Here is a 20916-nt window from a genome sequence, read left to right as displayed (position 1 = left end):
TGACAATAGTCAATATTCAAAATATGTGGTTTTGTTATTAAAATATGATTCGATGTGAAAACTCAAATATAATAAAAGTTTAACTATATTAAAATATGATTACTTAAGTAAAAAATGTAATACTAAAAACGAAACAAATATAATATTATGTACCTACATATTTTATTAAAATAAATGTAACTATAAACAATAAAATTACTTTTATTTACGACTTGAAGAAAAGGATCGTAATATCCAAGTTCGGTTCAATGTACCTATGTATAAAAAAAATATAATTCTTTTTTTAAACTTTTCTCAAAACGCTCAAAACGATCCATAATCCGTTCCACTCGGGTTTGTATCACTGACACTCACAAGCTAGTGGAACGGGAAAAACCGTAGGTCTTGAGCGTGAGCGTTTCTAACGTCATCTGGAACGCGGGGTTTCTAGTTCACAATTTCTGCCTCTAGGGCGTGGAAATATTTTAAAAAATAATGCTTTATTACTATAACTAGCTGTTGCCCGCGACTTCGTCCGCGTGGACTTCAGTTTATAGCGCGCGATGTCAACAAAATTGATGGCAAAAGCTTTTGTAAAAAAACCCTGGTACCCCTTAAATCAATAGAGCTGTGCAGTGTGCACACAATAAGTATTTCATTTTTTTATATTAAACTTTATATTTTATGCCAAATTTTAAAGCTTATTTAGCCCTCCAATTACACAACTTTACCCATAAACTATTTATCATTGATAGATCTAAGGTTACGTCACTGCACAGATAAAGTACTGAGTTATTTAATACCGTAGAATAGATATAACAATCGAAAAAAATCGAAACTTAAATGTAAGATGATACCACGTCTTATAGAAAGACTTTTGAGCAAGCGTCAGCGCGATGTAGAAGACGCACGGCGCCATCTATTATGAATTGTTGGAACTAACTTAATTTTAACAAATTTACGCATTTTCACCCCCTTACAACCCTTTTTTCCAGTAAAAAAGTAGCCTATGTCCTTTCTCAGGCTTTAGACTATCTGTATACAAAATTTCATTACAATCGGTTCGGAAGTTTTGGCGTTTGGCGTGAAAGCGAGACTGACAGACAGACAGACAGACAGAGATACTTTTGGCGTTTGGCGTGAAAGCGAGACTGACAGACAGACAGACAGACAGAGATACTTTCGCATTTATAATATTAGTATAGATTATGTGCACACTGCATAGCTGCTTTTGGGTATTTTGATTAATTAAGGGCCGCGCTACACCGGAATGAAGCTGCCATGCGAGGCGAGCACTTTCAGCGCTGCCATTCCGGTGTAGCGCGGCCCTAAGAGGGGTACCACTTACCAGGGTTTTAAAAAGTTTTTAAATTTGACACAAATTTTGTTGACACCGCGCGCTATAAACTAAAGTCCACGCAGACGATGTCGCGGGCAACAGCTAGTTATGAATAAAAACAATATTATATAGTAAAGTAGGTATGATTAGTTCTGTTACAATAATAAAGTAAAAAATAAAACGCCATCTGTTTTCATATATTAGAATTAAAATGTTGATTGCATTGATATCTTTTCTGGATGGAATATAGGCCAACACGGTACACTCGAACTCCTTTATTTTAGAGCGCCTTCTGTTTTCAACTTGTCACATATATTAGAAATGCAGTAGGAGTTCTATAAGATAAGATAGATTGATTATTATTATACCAAGTGATTATATTATTAAACATAATATTCTAACGTATTAAAAACTATAAACAAAAACATACTAACAACTAATAAGTATGATTAGTTCTATGGTACAATAAAGTAAAAAATAAAACGCCATCTGTTGAATCGTATTAGAACTAAAATGTTCATTGCGTCGATATATTTCTGGATTTTTTATAATATTATACATAAAATATGTTTAAGATTTTTGAAATTTTATTTTAATACACATCCAAGACCCAGGAACATTGAAAACTTTTTGTTCCGCCTGCGGGACTCGAACCCAGGACCCCCGGGATGAGCGCTGGCCACGCGCAATGCGAATTCATTTTCATCGATATTTTCATGGAAATAAGATATTTTCCCACATCAAAATGTAGCCTATGTCCTTTCTCAGACTCTAGAATAACTGTGTACAAAATTTCATTGCAATCGGTTCAGTAGTTTTGGCGTGAAAGCAAGACAGACAGACAGACAGACAGACAGACAGAGATACTTTCGCATTTATAATATTAGTATGGATATCTAACCATATCAAACAGATATTTAAATAGAATCAAAAATAAATTATAATACAATCCTCAAAAAAGTATGAAAAAAAAATTATTATGTAAATTTACGAATACCTACTCAGTCAAAACATCCTGAAACCTTAAAAAATAAATAAAACAGTCAAATAATGGTCAAAGATACAATTAAATAAATTAAATGTTAATCAATTCATATTTAAATCAGTAAAATTCATTTCAATTAACGGGGGTCTATAAAAAATTAAATTATGAAATTTAAAAAAAAACCCGCCAAACAACTTTAAAATGTAATGAAATAATATTTACTGCCTTTAAGTTAAAATAATTCCTAACTTGTGTAAAGTAATATTTTGTCACGGTGTGTCGGGGGACCGACAAGTAAACTACAATACAACCTACAACCGCCAAGTCGCTGATTATCTCGATTCAGTTCGCTGTGAATTGATCCTTAAACTTGTTATGTGAAATCAAACATCTACATTAGCGGTCCCCCGACACACCTTGACAACAATTATGGACTAAAATATTACTTTACACAAGTTAGGAATTATTTGAACTTAAAGGCAGTAAATATTATTTCATTACTTTTTAAAGTTGTTTGGCGGGGGTTTTTTAAATTTCTTAATTTATCTAATTTTATTTCATACTTTTTAAACTTGTGTTGGTATAGTGCAGAATAATTCCTATCAACAGAATCATAGTTCATCATGATTACCATCTATCAATGTCCTTTTCGATGAGGCCGTTAATATGAGCCCAAACATGAAACCTCCACTTTGGGTTCATACGAAGCTCGGTTCCTATAGAATTCAGGTGATGCTGCAGCAGCATCATGAAAATATTTACTGTTTATCTACTTCTTACTGGTTGTCGCTATTATAATGAACCCAAACACGAAACCTCTGCTCTAAGTTGGCGAAGAGTTGGATATCCTATTGATTACCAGGTGATGCTGCAGCACCAGGTCAACTTTCCATTATTATGAGTATACGTATATTTTATATTCACAAATGTCACGAACTAGAATGAAATATAAAACCCATCAAACGACTACAAGTTGCTAACGGCCTTTCATGAACCAGATAAACCCTGATTGTCCAGCCCTGATGATGATGAATTATAGCTAAGAACACTCTCGATCATGTCAGCTTTCAAACAAAAAAAACTAGATCAAAATCGGTCCACCCGTTTGGATGCTACGATGCCACGGACAGATACACACACAGACAAACAGACAGACAAACAGACAGACAAACAGACAGACAGACAGACACGTCAAACTTATAACACCCCTCTTTTTTGTCGGGGTTTAAAAATTAGGTGACTCGACTTGACTTCTATACTTACCTACATACCTAATTAATAATTATTATTAGCAAATTAAATATAACAAAGCGAGGAGATTTACGGTTATACTTAACTAAACTCAAGCCAAATATCTTTATAATTTGCTGTCAATTCACCGTATATTAAAATTGTACCATTTTAGAAATTTTAATTTTGATTATATTGCGACTGTTTTTATTAGGGTTCCGTACCCAAAGTGTGAAAACGGGACCCTATTCATGAGACTTCGATGTATGTCTGTCCGTCTGTCTGTCTCCAGGCTTATTTTTTAATTTTTATAGATAAAAGTACTCGATAATATACTTAGTAGGGACGTCAACATTATCCCCCCCTCGGTACGCCCATGACGTAGGCTGATAATTATTGTTGTAAAACGGAGTTTTGTAATTCGTTGTCTGTGCATGGTGAATCTCTCCACAGCCGTGTTTGTCATCTAAGGTTGTTTACACACAGCGCCGTGCCGCTACCGCTGCGGCGCCGTGTGTAAGGGCCTATAGAAATACTAGGATAAAGCTTACAACTTGACGCTCCGCTTCGCAGTCGCCTGGTCGCGTAGGTTTGGCCTAAGTTTTAGTAATGCAGCGGAACCGCCGCGGTGGCGGTGCCGCTGCCGCTGCGGTGCCGTGTGTAAATACCCTTAGGTCTCGCTGGGCTAAGAGAAAAGCCAGCGAATAATTGTAGTTTTTGCGTTCTGTGCCGACTCTTGGGCACTATAAAATAAAGCTTGCGTAGCTGCCGTGAAAACGTTGCATTTAGGAGATATTATAAGTATCTATTATTAGTAATATATTATCAATTACTAGCGACCCACCCCGGTTTGGCACGGGTATAAAATATATAGCCACTGAAAAAATGATTAAAATCGATTCAACAGTTTTGATTTAAGTATATTCAATTATGATTTAGTACCCGTGGCCCGCATTGGTCGGTATTGCCGCATAAGCTACGTCTCGCAATTGTTGAATCTGTAATATCTTCGAAAATATTCATTTAAATCATATGCTGTAAAGAGCCATAATCAGTGACGGATTAGCCCTTAATCAAATTAAGCAATTGCCTAGGGCATCACGTCTGAGTGGGCACCAGAAGAGTAAAGGTTCAAAGACCGATTCTAGTTGAGATACGGCTATCCGTATCTCAATTACGGCAATTCATGCCCACAGGCATGAATTGCCTAGGGCATCAAGTAGTCTTAATGCGTCACTGGCCATAATAGATCTACATTAAGGGTGGGTTGCACCAGAGGCGTGGTTAAAGTTAAAGTTATGGTTATAGTTAAATATGGCGTCCTTTAGCTTTAACCTTAACTTTAACTTAAATTCACATATTATTATGTCTGTTGCGTTTATTTTCTTATTCAAGCTACAGGTAACGGGACTGAAAGTATAAAAAATTTATAATCCGTAAAAATCGTCAGGAAAAATATAACACTGTGAAACATAGCAAAATATATGGCGTCCGTGGACGCCATATTTAACGTTAACCAAAGATCTGACATTTTGCACTGTAGTTAAAGCCAGAGACCAGAGATTTTATTCCTCTATGTTAAAGCATAAAGTTAATATACCTAGCGGAATAGAGCAACAATCTCGAGCTGTCAAACGGAACCAAAATTGGTTTTCATCTGTGTGAAAAATATGTATACGTATACACTTACACAAGCATGATTGAACATGAAATATTATATGAGATTAATTTGTCAACGTGCGGCATGTGCCGACTGGACGTCAAAAAAAGAGTGCTGCTGTCATGTATCACACGTCTCTTTTACCACGCAGTGTTACTGATGGTGACATCTCTCTTGCTCAGGCCCTTGTTTCTCTATTCCGCTAGGTATATTAACTTTATGAGTTATAGTTACAGTTATAGTTAGAGTTAATTGGTGCAACCCAACCTTAAAGATTAAAGGGAACAAAGGGACATGAGGGAAAAAAGCGACTTTGTTTTATAATATTATGTAGTGATTACGAGTATAACTACTTGTCTAGTTAATAAGGAAACTTATAAATCTGTACGAATAAAGGAACAAAGTGGATGAAGCGATGCCTCGTGCAGCTGAGCTCGCTATTATAATCCTCTGAAAAACCTCCGAGTGGTAATGCATTCATCGGCTGAGCTGCGCCGTGTCCGCGCATATCGCAAATGAAAATGAAACGGCTCCAATACCTACAGTGCACGCTTTTGTGTCCGACTGCCCCCTAATACCGCATTTATACATTCGCACGAATAGCGAGGCGAATCACGAGGCGAATGGCGAACACGAATGTGTAAACAGTGCGCTCGCTATTCGCCTCGCACTTCGCCTCGCGATTCGTGGCATTCGCGTTGAGAGCGGTTTTTCGGACGCGAATCAAAGGGCACGAATAGCGAATACGAACTTACTGTTTACACATTCGCCTGCATTCAGTTGACAGCTAGCGTCCGACCCTACAGGACGTGTACAAAGTTTTTTTTTTTTTTTTTAATTAAATAAGGGGGCAAACGAGCAAACGGGTCACCTGATGGTAAGCAACTACCGTCGCCCATGGACACTCGCAACATCAGAAGAGCTGCAGGTGCGTTGCCGGCCTTTTAAGAGGGAATACGCTCTTTTCTTGAAGGTTTGCAGGTCGTATCGGTCTGGAAATACTGCTGGTTCCAGAGTTTTACAGTGCGCTGCAGAAAGTTACGCGAAAAACGTACTGTGGAAGACTGCCACTCATCAAGGTGATGAGGATGGTATGTTTTGCGCGTGGGACGATAGCGAAAAGTTGCAGGTGGTATGATTCCGAACAATTCCTCAGAGCACTCCCCGTGATACAACCGATAGAGGATGCAGAGTGAAGCTACATCTCGGCGTAATTCCAGGGGGTCCAAGCTGTTTGAAACACTATGGCAGTCAACAATTCGAGCAGCCCTTCGTTGGATACGATCCAGAGGGAGCAGTTGGTATTTTGGCGCCCCTGCCCAGAGATGAGAACAATATTCCATATGAGGCCGAACCTGTGCCTTGGCGTTGGTCCGGACTGAAGTACTGTCCCGCTCTGTTAAGTACACCAAGCTTCTTCGAGGCTAATTTGGCCTTACCCTCAAGATGATATCGGAACTGGACTTCGCTCGATATGTTGACGCCAAGTATCTCAATGCTAGGGGAGATGGTTAAAGATGTGCCCTCGAAACGAGGATAAACGACCATTGGTGACTTTTTAGTGGTGAACGCGCAGACTTGTGTCTTGGTGGGGTTGAATTGGACTAAGTTACGTCTACCCCATTCAGAGACCTTCTCCAATGAATTCTCCACCTTAGACACAAGTTCGTTTCGACTCTCAATGACATTTTGCCGAGAAATATTAGGGGAGCCGGTATATACAGCATCACCTGTACTATCATCCGCATAGCAATGAATGTCGTTGGTTTGTATCATGTCATTGATATGCAGTATGAATAGAGTAGGCGATTGCACACAGCCCTGAGGGACACCAGCATTAACAGACTGAGTTTCCGAGCATTCGCCGTCAACTACGACCTTTATGCTTCTGTCTGCTAAGAAACTAGTGACCCACTTACATAATTTCTCGGGCAGCCCGTATGATGGAAGCTTTGATAGCAGCGCTTTATGCCAAACCCGATCAAAGGCCTTCGCAATGTCCAAACTAACAGCCAATGCCTCTCCCTTCGACTCAATTGCCTGAGCCCAACGATGAGTCAGATATGCTAAGAGATCACCAGCCGAGCGACCCTTACGGAACCCGTATTGTTTGTCGCTTAGCAATCCCTGGCCGTCCAAGTATCGAAGAAGCTGGCTATTGATAATGGATTCCATTATCTTCGAGAAGAGAGAGGTTATAGCGATTGGTCTGTAGTTGGAAGGATTTGAGTGGTCAAAGCTGAACATACATATTTGACTTAAGTACACTGTACTGAAAATAAGCCTATTTTTATATTCTATATAAAAATAGGCTTATATTATTTATATATTCTATATATTATGTTATCATGTTATTATTATTATAACGTTAGTACAATGTTATTAGTTATTACACTCGTTTCTTTTCTTACTAATGCCACATACGTGGCATTAGTAAGTTATCATTGTGTAAACTTATAAGTCATAATTTAAGATATAATACATACAAAAATATTATATTTTGTTGTTAAAGTATAATAAGTATTTTATTTATTAGTTTCGCATTTATGAGCGCGTAGCCCGCCGACAAACTACTATGCAGTTTGGCTAATATAATAAGGAAATATATTTTGGTTTTTAATAAATATTATTATTAGTATATTTTAGTATTATTATTATTATGTAATAAAAATGGAGTGGAGTGAAAGGTGAATTTTAGAATTCCTAGAATTTTACAAAAAGGAAGAACTCTAATGGAACCCAAAATATCGCTATAATAAATTTCATATTTTTCATTCAACATTGCTATCATAATATGAACACGTCCTCCATGTTCGTGTGCGAATATCAAAATGAATCACCCCACGAATGTGTGAACGGTAGTTCGCGACAAAGTTCGCGACAGCATTCGTATACGAATGTTTCGTCGAATCAGCGTCGAATGACGAGGCGAATAGCGAACGCGAATGTATAAATGCAGTATAACAGAGATATGCTCGACGCGACGAAAATACTAGAACCGAATACTAGAACGCTACGTAGGTTAATGGCATTAAGAGGAGTCCACACCGCCGTTTTTCCGTACAAACGTTGTCCCCTGTTTCCTCCCTGGATAATGCCGGTAGAGTTATGATTTTTTACCTGAATATCTATGGCCACTATTAGCATGTCTTTTTTTTTCATAATTTTATTAATAAAAAAGATAAGAACGTCCAAAAACCCAAAAAAATGGCCAGATTTTCCTGTGTTCAAACACCCAGAAAACAAAACTGGCTAAAATATACAAAAAAAAAACATAGGAACACAGCTCAAGCCTTGCTTTAATTCTTAATGAAAAAAGTACTTACTTATATCGGTTAAGTTTTGGAGAAGGAATCAGCGGACAACGAATCGAAGATTTGCTGTTCTTTTATTAGAACTTTTGTCGTGTTATCTCTATCGCGCTCTGCGGTGGGAGACTTGAGATTGGTGAGACAGAAATACATTTTCAAATACCTAGTTTCAATTTCTCTCGCCCCTGGTGTAATCTCTTAAAGCACAGAATATATTATATTAGTAGTACCAAATTAAAGTTACATGCTGCCATTGTTGCCATTGTTATGACAAGCAAAGACTGACACGACTATAAAGACTTTATTATCTTCTAACATAATTAAGTTTTGTGACCTGAATTGAATTCTGATTTAATTGTATGTATAGTTAAGTATATCTTAGATTTTTTTGACCGACTTCCAAAAAGGAGGAGGTAATACGTTCGGCTGTATGTATTTTTTTTTATGTATGTTCAACGATTACTCAGCCGTTTGTGGTCCGATTTACAAAATTATTTTTGTGTTGTATAGGGTTTGACTCGAATTTGGTACCATGTTCATAAAAGTGGTGACCTGATGATGGGATCCATGAGTAATCGAGGGAACTGCTCAAAATTTATATGGAAACATATAGTGATTTCGATTTTTTCTGAAGTGTTTCAGGCATATACTACCAAAAAGTAAGATTTTGCACCAGGATGTACCCTGGTTCCGAAGGTACCCAACAAAACTTTTGAATCCTTATAGCAATATACAAGCTCGAGGATTTTGGCTTTATTTATACTACTCAAGCCAATGAATTCTACATTATTTCTGCTGAACATAGGCTAAATTTTATTTTGGAAAAAATTGGGTTTCGTAAGATATTTGGGTTTTTCGGACGCCAGGTGTAAAATCAACCAGAAAAGTTACTTATTTTGCGTACGCCGCCGAAACTATAAAAGATAGAACCATAAAATGTTCTAAGTAATTGTAGATCTTATAAATATCTACAAAAAAGTCCGCGACACACTATACTTATCTATGTCGAGTGAGGCACAGTAACCATTTTTTTATTTAAAAATCTTGAATTTTTTTGGACTACATTTAAACGCTTTTATTTTACTTATGCTATTTATCCTTATGAAAATAAATTATTTCATCACTAAGTAATTTGCCGCGCGCCACGTTGCCACCCCGTGCGCAAGCAAAAAGTAAGATTTTGCATCAAGGTATACCATGGTTGCATAGGTGTGGAAGTGATTCCTTATATATACAAGTTTGGGGGTTTCGGCGTTGTTTTAAGAACGGAAAGTATGTGCAAATTATATTCATCAGAATGATAATAGTAATGGACATTGACATGGACATTACTATGTCGTATGTATGTGTGCTGTAGGGTGAATATTATGATTTATGCCTGTTATCGGCAACCATCTCGTTTTAAACAATTTTGATTTTCATAAAATGATCATACCGATTTTAATAGGTAATTAGTTTTCTATTAGGTATTTAACATTTATCAGTTAAAAAATGTAGTGTTTTTTATTTTACTCGACTTAAAAAGTGTATATTTGTTTTATAGTCTAAGTCAGCGGTAGGCAACAGGCGGACCGCGGTCCGTTTGCGGACCGCGAAAGGTCGAATTTCGGACCGCGAAATATTGTACCTAAATATTAATTTAAAAATTTAAAAAAACTTATGGTGTATTCCGAACACTTTAAAGAATTTGCTCCCGTTGGAAATTTAACTTAAAGTATTTTTCAACTAATTAGACAAATGTTAACTTTTAGACAAACGATTTTTTTTTGAACTTGTAAACCTCATTGTGCATAAAAATTTTTTTAAATAATTTTCGTAAAATGTTTTCACTTCATGGAGCATTCAATATTGATTATTGTCACAATTTTTTTTTTTTTGACAATAATCAATATACGGACACTAACCTCAGTTTTAATATTCACGTCAACAATGTCGTCAAAAAGGCTGCGCAACACTGACCTCCATTATACAGTACTTGTATAATGGAGATCAGTGCTGCGCAAGCTCTAGGATTTGTAAAGCGCAACAGCAAGGGGTTTTCTATAAGCAAAAAATGTGTCTATACAACACATTAGCAAGAAGCCATCTTGAATATGCTAGTACTGTTTGGAACCCTAAAACCACTATTCTTTCGCAAAGGATTGAGGGGATACAAAGGTCTTTTACTAGATACCTCGCCTTTACTTGCAGTGGCATTTCACATAGGGCTCCTTATGTTTATCGCCTTGCTTTCTTTGATATGGCTTGCCTTAGAACTAGAAGAACAGTGCATGGTATTCTATTACTTCACAAAATAGTGAATGGTCGTATAGGTTGCTGCGAACTTCTTGAATATTTTTCACTGTTTGTACCGTACCACCTTCCTCGACAACCGATAAGTAAGATCCTACGCGGTCCTCCTTGCAAAACCAATCTAGGACTTAACGCACCAATCCTTAGAATGAGTAACGAATATAATATTGTTAATAATGATTTAGCTGACATAGACATTTTTCATGACTCATTCAACAAATTTAAAAAGAAAATTTTTAGTCACTTTTACGCTAAATGAAATGCAATATTTTTATTTTATTAATTTTATATTATGGTAAAGTAATATTACACTGTCGCTTTTTTCCTGCGTATTTCTCCGGTCGAGCCGGCCCATTCGTGCCGAAGCATGGCTCTCCCACTGGTTTGTTCATTGCAACGCCACCAACAAATTGCAATTGAGTTAAATGTCAAGTCGTAAACAGTTGTCGTTGCCATGGCATGACATGATTTGGACATGCGCAATAACTAGGTTTTGCAGCGAATGCGCTAAAAATTAGGCCGACGAACACGGCCATTGTAAGTAAAAAATTGTTAGCAAACAAATTAAAAAAAATTATGTAAATGTAAAAATCTATATAGGCAAATAATTGTCCCTTCTCCTTGAAGGTCCCCAAGAGGTCCCAGATAGGGGCCAATAAAAAAATAAATAAATATAGCCTTGTGGTCTCATAGGTAACTAAAAAGGGTAAAATTATCATATTTTAACAAAAAATTAAAACCGACTTCCAAGGTAAAAACAAAAGTAATGTTCTTAAAAATAATATAAAAAGAATCAAATAATTCTTATTCCTTATTATAGTGCCGTCTTCAGACTTCGCCTAAACCTCAACTATTTCTGTACTCAATCTTTATGCTTTTGAAGTCGGTACCAGCTTACCTTAGCGTAAGTTCTATGTCAAGGATCTCAGAACTTTTCCGGGCTGGTAGCGACTTCAAAAGTACGAAGATTGAGTACAGAAATAGTTGAGGCTTAGGCGAAGTCTGAAGACGGCACTATAATAAGGAATAAGAATTATTTGATTCTTTTTAGATTATTTTTAAGAATATTACTTTTGTTTTTACCTTGGAAGTCGGTTTTAATTTTTTGTTAAAAAATAATAATTTTGCACAGACTAAGTTCAAACTCCATGCTTAAAATGTTGCGTGGTGTTAATGCTCCGTTAAAGGCCTGATAGACGTACCTACGAACTTAAAGCACGCGGGTTGTAAGTTCGCGAACTTAAAACTATCGCGTCGGTGACACACGAGAATCGCTCACACAGGATTACTATGCCCCCAGGCTCGCGGCTCGCGGCTCTTTGCTGATACACAGGCGATTAAGATAGTCGAGCCATAAGTCCGCGTACTTACTCGTACGTCTGTCACCCCCTTTACACGTCTTCGTCATCGGGAAATTCTGTCGGTCGATGCAGCACGGCGTCTCACACTTGCGTGCGACGCGGCGGTTGCGGCTACTACGTGGTCGGTGGTACGAGACAATATTATGCAGACATATCTACTGATTGTTCATAAACTTCTGCGTACTCAGTACTCTTGCCTATGGACATATTATGTTCGGTTACAGGACGCAAGGTAAGTAAGTAGGTAATGATCATGTATTTTTAAATATTTCATTAAAAATCAAATATAATATTATTAGTCAAAATTAAAAATTCAAATTACTTATTACAATTTAAGTAAATATCACATTAATTGGATTGAAATAAATACGTACTGTATTTTACAGGATGTAACAAAACTACCTAAGTGATAATACTTCAGGATGTGCATGTATTCCTTGTAGAGAGTTCACTGTGAAAGTAGCAGCACTGAAAGACCAAAGTTTTTTTTTTCACTTTTGTATGAGCAAGCGCCCCAGCGTAACGAGTTTTCCCATACAAAAGTGGAAAAAAATTGGTCTTTCAGCGCTGCTACTTTCACAGTGAACTCTCTAAAGTACTATCACTTAATTTTGTTACACCCTGTATACCTGTCCATGTTTGAGGTCGATCAAGTTTTTGATTTTTTGATTTGATAAATAATTATCAAATTACTTAATTATATTTTGATAATAATAAATAATCAATCACAGTCAGTTAATACTTATGTACACAGTAACACTTAATAATTACATTAATTAATTTTAATTATATCACCGGTCACCCTAATAGGCCACAAGTGACCACGTTGATGCAGCTTCGTCCTTCGGGCTTGTCTGCTGGTACATTGACTATCCTCTTCTTTTTTTTGCCGTTGGCGTCATACTTTTTCTCTTCCTAAAACATAAATATTAAATATACTTATATTATTAAGGGTATAACAATAATTTATGTGTTAATAATAATACTTAATATTAATCATTTTGAGCTCGAGGCCTGGGATTTACGAAATTATAACGCGTTTGTAGCGCGCGGTGTGACAGACTCTTATTTTGATTGTTCATAAGATTTTATCGGCAATATTGGCTTTTACTCCATTATTAGTTCCCTTATTATTTTCTTGCGAGTCTCTTAAGGCGAGTGAGTGGCAGCCGTGTGTAATGGCGCGTTATGTGTGCTTACTACTTACTGCTTAGCACACAATGTAACAAAACATTAATAATAATAAGCACGTCCCACGTCCCACGTACTACCTATTTTCTACTAAATATGTGTTTAAACTTCTTTTAAGATCATCTAACTGTGCAAATTGCAAACCCAAACCCAAATATTGCACAGTGCAATACTTAGGTACTTATACTCGTATGACCTTCTGCAACTGGGATGGGTACATAATTTATTTATTTAGACGTACCATACTCGTAGAGTAAGATACTTAATAATTATTATTTATTACAACATGATACATCATTGAGGTTTATGAACCTCATACCGAATACCGATATGATATACTTATTACTTATATATAATGTGTCTCGACACCAGTGTCCGATCCTTTAATGTCGAATGAGTTTAATGAGTTGATAAAATGTATGTTCGACGGAAACTGGTATCGGGACACATTGTATAGTCGTTACAGACTATTACAGGCTACACTCCATACTCTACTGTCTCTACAGCATACCGAAAAATGCGTTAAATTGCAATCATATGTTACGGTTTACAATCTTTCGATTCTTTCGACAGTTTACAATCCCCGCGTTCCATTTGATGTTAAAAATGATCAAAACGATCAAAATGCATTCTATTTTGAGAATCTCATGAGACAGAATGTCAAATAATTTTAGGGTTGATTCAGACCGCAACGCGACGCGTAGATGCTTTTCTTTTGTATGGATTTGACAGATTTGCGAGACGTCTCCTTATGCCGCGCCGCGCCTCGCCTCGCCTTGTCACGTTGCGGTCTGAATTGACCCTTAGGGTCAATTCAGATATAATATTATTATTGTCAATAATTGAATGCGTTGCCCGTAAAAGGGTTTATTTAATAAATTATGCTCAAAATGCATTTTTTGTGGACTACTTACTCAAAGATTTAAAAAATAAATAATTTCTTTGCTAGTAAGGTTCTTAGTTACATACAATAAAGACAAATTAAGTGACCAAAGTCTTTATAAACAAAAAAGCAGCTATTAGCTCAGTAATACATTTTTGCATATAGACCGTTTTACGGGCAATGCATCCAATTATTGACATCTAGAAAGTGTTTCAACTTCGAGTGGACTAGGCTCACCTCGACGAGTTCGCCGACCTTGTACTTGGCCAGGACGGCGCGGGCGTCAGTGCTGTGGCCGACGTCGTCGAAGGCGGCCGTCGCGTCGCGCCCCGCCTCCTCCAGCAGCACCTCCCCGCCGGGGTGCTGCAACACCACGCATCATCCACTCACAATATAAACAACTAACTATCATAAGCTATTTATAGTCGTCAAAAACAGTGGCGGATTTACCAATAGGCTAAGTAGGCTGGAGCCTAGGGCGGCAGATTTAGAGGGGCGGCAAATTTAGTCCGATTCTCTTTTAACTCACAGAAATAAAAAAATCAAAAACGTATAATTATATTATGTACCTATAAACGCACTGTAAAATAATATTGGTATCTTTTTAGCTTCTGAGCTATGTCCACGCTGGGCCTTTCTTTTTTCATCGAGGGCATGCGTCATAGCGCAGTCAACAGCGCACGTGAGGCATGCCCGCGACGCATGCGCTCTGACCGTATCCAAAACTTGCCCTTTGTTTTTTTTTATGGAATTTCTTACGACCAAATAAGCCGTAAATATTCCACCCAGTAAAATGTTCTCGTCGCACATGACAATAAGCTGACAGACTCTGCAACTGAACAAAAATTACAATGTTGGCGTTGCGTTCGTTGACGCATTCAATTATCGAAAGCGCCAAACGAAAGTTTAATGAAAGAAGATGACAAAAAATTGAATGATGATGAAAGCGCACAGTGCACAGTGTGGACATGGCTATATTCAGAAGCTATTTTAAAAAGATGTCATGCGCAGCAAGGTCAATGGTCATAATATTGTCACTCATAGCTCGGTCGCCGGTCGCCGACAGAGATCTATCGTTATTCAAGATTACTCTTTAGCTAGCCATAGTAGGTGCTGTCGAAAAACGATTTCGGCGCTGTTCAATCGTGCGCACACACACTAACGTGTAGATTCCTAGATGAGGAACCTAGAACCTTGAAATTAAAATTGAGACGTGGAAGAGCCATGCTTCGGCACGAATGGGCCGGCTCGGCCGGAGAAATACCACGTTCTCACAGAAAACTGGTGTTTCGCCGAGTGAGTGAGTTAACCGGAGGCCCAATCCCCTACCCTATTCCCTTCCCTACCCTCCCCTATTACCCTATTCCTTCTTAAAAGGCCGGCAATGCACCTGCAGCTCTTCTGATGCTGCGAGTGTCCATGGGTGACGGAAGTTGCTCTCCATCAGTCCGTCCGTCATCAGTGACCCGTTTGCTCGTTTGCCCCCTTATTTCACAAAAAAACCTACCTCAAGTGTAACTACGTCTGTAATCTGTATAGTCATTAGTCATTGAAGTCGCTTTATCACTGCCAAGTTTCTAATGTAAAGTTGACTATCAGAGAAGTCGATTCCTAGGCAGATGGCGGACCTACGTAATTTGTTCGCGTAATGTCAAACCCAGTCGACAGATTACAGCTAACATTAAATTGACATAATCCGACCAATTCAACAATTTCTTCAATGGTACCTCAGCGACGTAGGCGGTAACGTCGTAGACCCCGTCGCGGTATACGATCCACGCCGCTCGCCCGTCCTGCCCGCTGTGCGCCGCCACCTCCGCCTCCGTGAAACGCTTGTCGCCCATTACTGTCAAACACCATGTCAATATTATTATACAATATGCATCGCTCTAGGAGGCCTATTCTCATTCTTCGGATGTTACTTCGAGCGCAGGCTGTCCCGGACTTGCTCGAATGCTGTCTCGCTCGAGTGGAGCAGCCTCACTGACCTTCAGTAAACAAGTACGCTGGACTTATGATACCCTTTGAAATGACAGCTATTTTTTATGCCTATTTGAAGCGGAATCAGCGCCCCAAATGCGGGGGAAGAGAACTAAATATGACGTAAATTGCAAATGGCCGCTTAATCGTTATTGGTTGTCATCACTAGTATTAGTTCCAAGTACTCCAAGTACTACACTTGTGCTATCAGCGCCAATATGGCGACTTTCAAATGTAATTTTACGTCAAATTTAGTTCTCTTCCCCCGCATTGGGGGCGCTGAGTGCTGACTCCGCTTCAAATAGGCACAAAAGCAGGTGGGTGTCATAAGTCCAGCGTACTTGTATAATAGAGTTCACTGGGCAGCCTATAATCAAAGCGTCATTGAGAAAAGGCTTTTTTTTTAAACGGGCAAATGACCCACCCACCACACATTCCCACCACTGCATCTCCTATGTCGCCAGGATCAACAGTGGTAACCAACCACGAAAACCCTTTGGTATGATCTCAGGGATGCCCGAGGAACAAGCTAAATCTGCCTTGGGACCCGCAACTAAATTAATCATAAGAAAGGTAGAAGGAGTAGGAGATATCCAGTTTCCCTCCCCAAGTAAAGCGGGAGACAGCCAAATGGCAAATTGTAATGACACTTAAATATCCGGACAAAGGGGGAAGTACCACGGAAAAAAATTATAATATTATGCCTACTTCATAAAGGGTTGGGATCCGGGAGGAATTGAATGTAGAATGAGTTCCGCCGTTTCTCCAAGCATTTTGTGTGATTAGAAAATACGAAAAATGCTTTTGGAATTTGCACATCAGAAAGCGCACAGAATTTTCGTTATAATTTAATTGTAGAAACATAAGGTCAGCAGCAGCTGTCCTTCGCAGGCACAGTACAGTGAATACATTCGATCCAATCAATGTGAAAGCCATGTCGTACCGAACTCATTGTGGACGTGACTCGTTTTTATACGTGATTTAGTAACTGGACATCTTACGGCTTCTAATATTTGGAAGAACAATAAGCTAGGTATTAGTCCAGGCATTACGCCCATGGACAAGCTAAAATTGTCTGTAGTGAGATACATCAAAACTGCAGCTCGAAGCCGGCAGCGCACCTGCAGCTCACCTGATGCTGCGAGTATCATGGGCGACGGTAGTTCCTTTCTATCAGGTGAACCGTTTGCTCCTTTGCCCTCTTATTTCATTAAAAAATCGAAGTATATTCAACACGTAGACATACTCCTGAATCATATACCACTCTCGATCGCTAAACGAAACTCATCTGTCAACTGCCGCATAAGCCCCATACAATATTAACTGCCAAGTTATTCATTTAATTACAGTTAAGCAGTTAAGTATTCCTGTCTGAGTGCGGTAGTTAATGTGATAAAACGCCTTGGAAACAAGTGCACACTTAACACCCATGCTCGCTCGAGGGAAGCCACGTTCGCATTTTGAAGAGTAAAATTCAAAATAGTTTATTAATGACTTACTACGCGATATCTGTGATTAGATATAATATGACGATGAATTGATTTTTATTGTGGTTAATTATCTATCTACAGGCTGCAACAAAACAAAGTGGTAATACCTTAGAGTGTATAATATTATGTATGCACGCCTTGTAAAGTGTTCACTGTGAAAGTGGCAGCTACGCTAAAAGAGTTACTTTTAATTTCTATGTTACTCAACGTTCCGAAGTGGACACAAAAATAAAAATAAAAGTTACTCTTTCAGCGCTGCTATTTTCACAGAGAACTCTTTAGAAGGGAGTAAGGACACATACATAATTACATACCCTAAACTGTCCTAAAGTATAATCACTTTGTTTCATTACACCCTGTATACGAGGTGTCAGCGATCCCTCACGTGCGAGGTCACGCGGGTCCGGCTATCCCACTGATCGGCTGTCCGGTAGTACCGCTCAGTGATTCACCCTTATCTCAGCTGAGTGTAGGGTAAACCCCGCAACTACAGAGAGATCTGTTTACTTATATATCGATATGAGTGTCTATCAATCACTCAAAACATACCGATGTGTTTTGTTTAAAACCGCCCGGCATTGCGTAAACTATTTCTCTTAAAAAATCATAAGTAGGTAGTATTTTAAATATTCTTTGTACAGTATACCTCACTTGCGTCCTTGTCGGAAAATCGCTAACCAAGGTTTTCTTTGGGCTGTACCACGAGACGAACCAAATTACGTTTTCGGCTTATATTAAGTGCCAAAATTTGTTTTTTGGCTCTCTTTAAGACTAATGGTTATTTAAGGCTAATGGTACGAGTGTTTCTTTACTGATATTATTAATTCGAAAGTTCTGTCTGTCTTTCTGTCACCTCATCACGCCCAAATCGCGAAACCGACTTTGCTGTTTGGTATGCAGATAGTTTGAGTACCGAGTAAGGTCATAGAGTACTTTTTATCCCGGAAAATGTACGGTTCCCGCAAAAAAAGTTTTTGGCCAAAAGGAGTAGCGGGCATCGTCTAGTAAAATAAGAGCCAGTCTACACGGCGCGTTGCGTCAGGGTTGCATCGACGCAGCGCTGCCGTTGCGTTGTTTAACATACAAAATATAATCAAGGTGACTGGCTCTAACGCAAGAATTCGGCTGATAACTCCACAGTCATCATCATGATAACTCGATACCCGCGATAACTATATCAACTCGTCACGTTGGTGCACTTATAACGGTAATCGATGTCCTATTCTTACAATAAATACTATATCTGTTACTATATTTAAAATAAAGATAATTCCAGATAAATTTGAATTAAGTGAAAAATAAAAAATACATTTTTTTTTAATTTACTTATAACTAATACTCAATTCGTTGATACAGAAATTATTAACGATTATTACAACAAGTAATTAAAAAATATATATGTTATAAGTGACTTGTGAGAGTCCCTTGAAAGAGCAAAAATACCCTTTCACTGTCAACTATTCAATTATTTCAAACGTAATAAATACTACGTTTTTAAGACTTAGGGCGGAGGGCCTGTTTCACTACTTTCTGATAAAGTGCCTAATAGGCTATTCACAACTTTTTTGACAGATTCTCCATACTTGATCTGTCAAGCTAATTGGTGGATAGCCTTATCAGGAAGTGGTGAAACAGGCCGTAAATAATTTCCTTACTTGTGTATAAAGTTTGGCGGTCTGATACGCTAGCGGTCGTCACGTTCGATAGTCGAGCGAGCACCTACTGATAAGTGCAGTCGCCAGTCGGCAGACGGCCGTCGCATATCGCTATCAGATCTGACGACGCGCCGGTTCCCATGTTGTGATAAACGTATCCGTCTTCGTTATCCTAGGTGCAGTAATTATAGCCTAGTTTCCCTTTCCTAAATGCTTAGAGAGATCGCAGACGACAGACTTTTTGTGCGATCGAGTCTGCGGCGCCCATACAGTCGGCATGGCCGCGCCATTTTTATGCGATATGTACAGAAGCAGTAAATCCGATTTACCCTCGCAGTGCTCTTACTTCATAGTTCAGTCACCAAATAAACAACTGTGCCAGCCCTGACCCTGCCACAACATTATGTTATTAAAGGCCCTATTCAGTATTCTGATTTAGTAGGCTGCTTTCCTACCGTGTATGACAAACAAGCACCTGTTCTTCAAGCTCGAAGACATGAGAATGGGCCCCTGCACGGTCCGATTTTGATTCAGCTTCAATCTGACGCGCAAATAGCCTTTTAGACACTCCCGAACGAATTTGAACCGAACTCAACATCACGTTCGAGTTTATTTTTCGTCTTCTCGGAAGTAAGGAGACATCAGACACCGGACAGTGCCATTATGTCAGCAGGTGTCGAGCATAAAGTTAATATACCTAGCGGAATAGAGAAACAAAGGCCTGAGCAAACGAGATTTCACTATCAGTAACACTGCGTGGTAAAATGAGACGTGTGATACATGACAGCAGCACTCTTTTTTTTGACGTCCAGTCGGCACGTGCCGCACGTCGACAATTTATCTCATAGAATTCATGATCAATCATGATTGTGTAAGGCTATACGTACACATATTTTTCACACAGATGAAAACCAATTTCGGTTTCGTTTGACAGCTCGAGATTGTTGCTCTATTTCGCTAGGTATATTAACTTTATGGTGTCGAGACGCCGCAGTCTCTATGTGCCGCAAAAGCCTAAGCTCTGACACTAATGTCACTTTCAGTGGGCATTTTGCCAGCGTTCGACCTGCAGTGACCAGTCTACGTTTTAAACTTGAAATTTCATAAATGTACTTCATATTCGTCTACCTGCACATATATAAATACTAATATTATAAAGGCGAAAGTGTGTGAGTGCTTATGTTAATTGTTTCTTCTTCACGTCTAAACGGCGAACGATTCTAATAAAATTTAGTATTGAGTTAGAGCCTGATACACAGGCTACGATTCTGCGGAAAATGTCACGACTTGTTCTCCCTAATAAACCGCGAGTACCACCACAGGGCAGAACTAGTATTCTTTTAATAATAATCATTCAATCACAAGTGAACGCTGACCTAAACACTCTTTTTCAATCTAATAAATGTATTAGAAAAACAGTTTTTCTAATACATCTATTAGATCACAGTTGCTGTGATCTACACTTTTGGAAATAAAGGTTTCGCTATGAATCACGCGTGGGCCGATATGAGAGTCGTATCTCATCGCTCGACGATCTCTAAGTAATTTATAATGGGCGCC

The 20916-nt window shown here is 38.5% G+C and overlaps 1 protein-coding gene across 1 annotated transcript; it reads right to left on the bottom strand.

Annotated features, from left to right (window-relative positions):
* Window positions 1-12891: 12891 nt before the first annotated feature.
* On the bottom strand, window positions 12892-19413 carry LOC121726668 (cytochrome b5-like). Its single transcript, XM_042114124.1, has 4 exons — window positions 19357-19413; window positions 15959-16077; window positions 14469-14594; window positions 12892-13072 (listed from the first exon to the last, which is right to left on the bottom strand). The coding sequence occupies exons 2-4, from the start codon at window positions 16073-16075 to the stop codon at window positions 12956-12958; spliced, it is 360 nt and encodes a 119-aa protein (XP_041970058.1). The 5' UTR covers window positions 16076-16077; window positions 19357-19413; the 3' UTR covers window positions 12892-12955.
* Between the last annotated feature and the right edge of the window lie 1503 nt (window positions 19414-20916).

The sequence above is a fragment of the Aricia agestis genome, chromosome 4 (genome assembly GCF_905147365.1).
Source record: "Aricia agestis chromosome 4, ilAriAges1.1, whole genome shotgun sequence".
Classification (NCBI taxonomy): Eukaryota; Metazoa; Arthropoda; class Insecta; order Lepidoptera; family Lycaenidae; genus Aricia; species Aricia agestis.
Note: the sequence above shows the minus strand (reverse complement) of the source record. Positions and strands in the feature narration are given on the sequence as shown.

Excerpts from the sequence above, each read along its gene's own strand:
- LOC121726668 (XM_042114124.1), bottom strand. The coding sequence starts at position 16,075 with ATGGGCGACAAGCGTTTCACGGAGGCGGAGGTGGCGGCGCACAGCGGG. Across the intron at positions 14,595-15,958 it reads TTACCGCCTACGTCGCTGAG|CACCCCGGCGGGGAGGTGCT; the intron begins GTACCATTGAAG and ends GTGGTGTTGCAG. Across the intron at positions 13,073-14,468 it reads AGGTCGGCGAACTCGTCGAG|GAAGAGAAAAAGTATGACGC; the intron begins GTGAGCCTAGTC and ends TTTATGTTTTAG.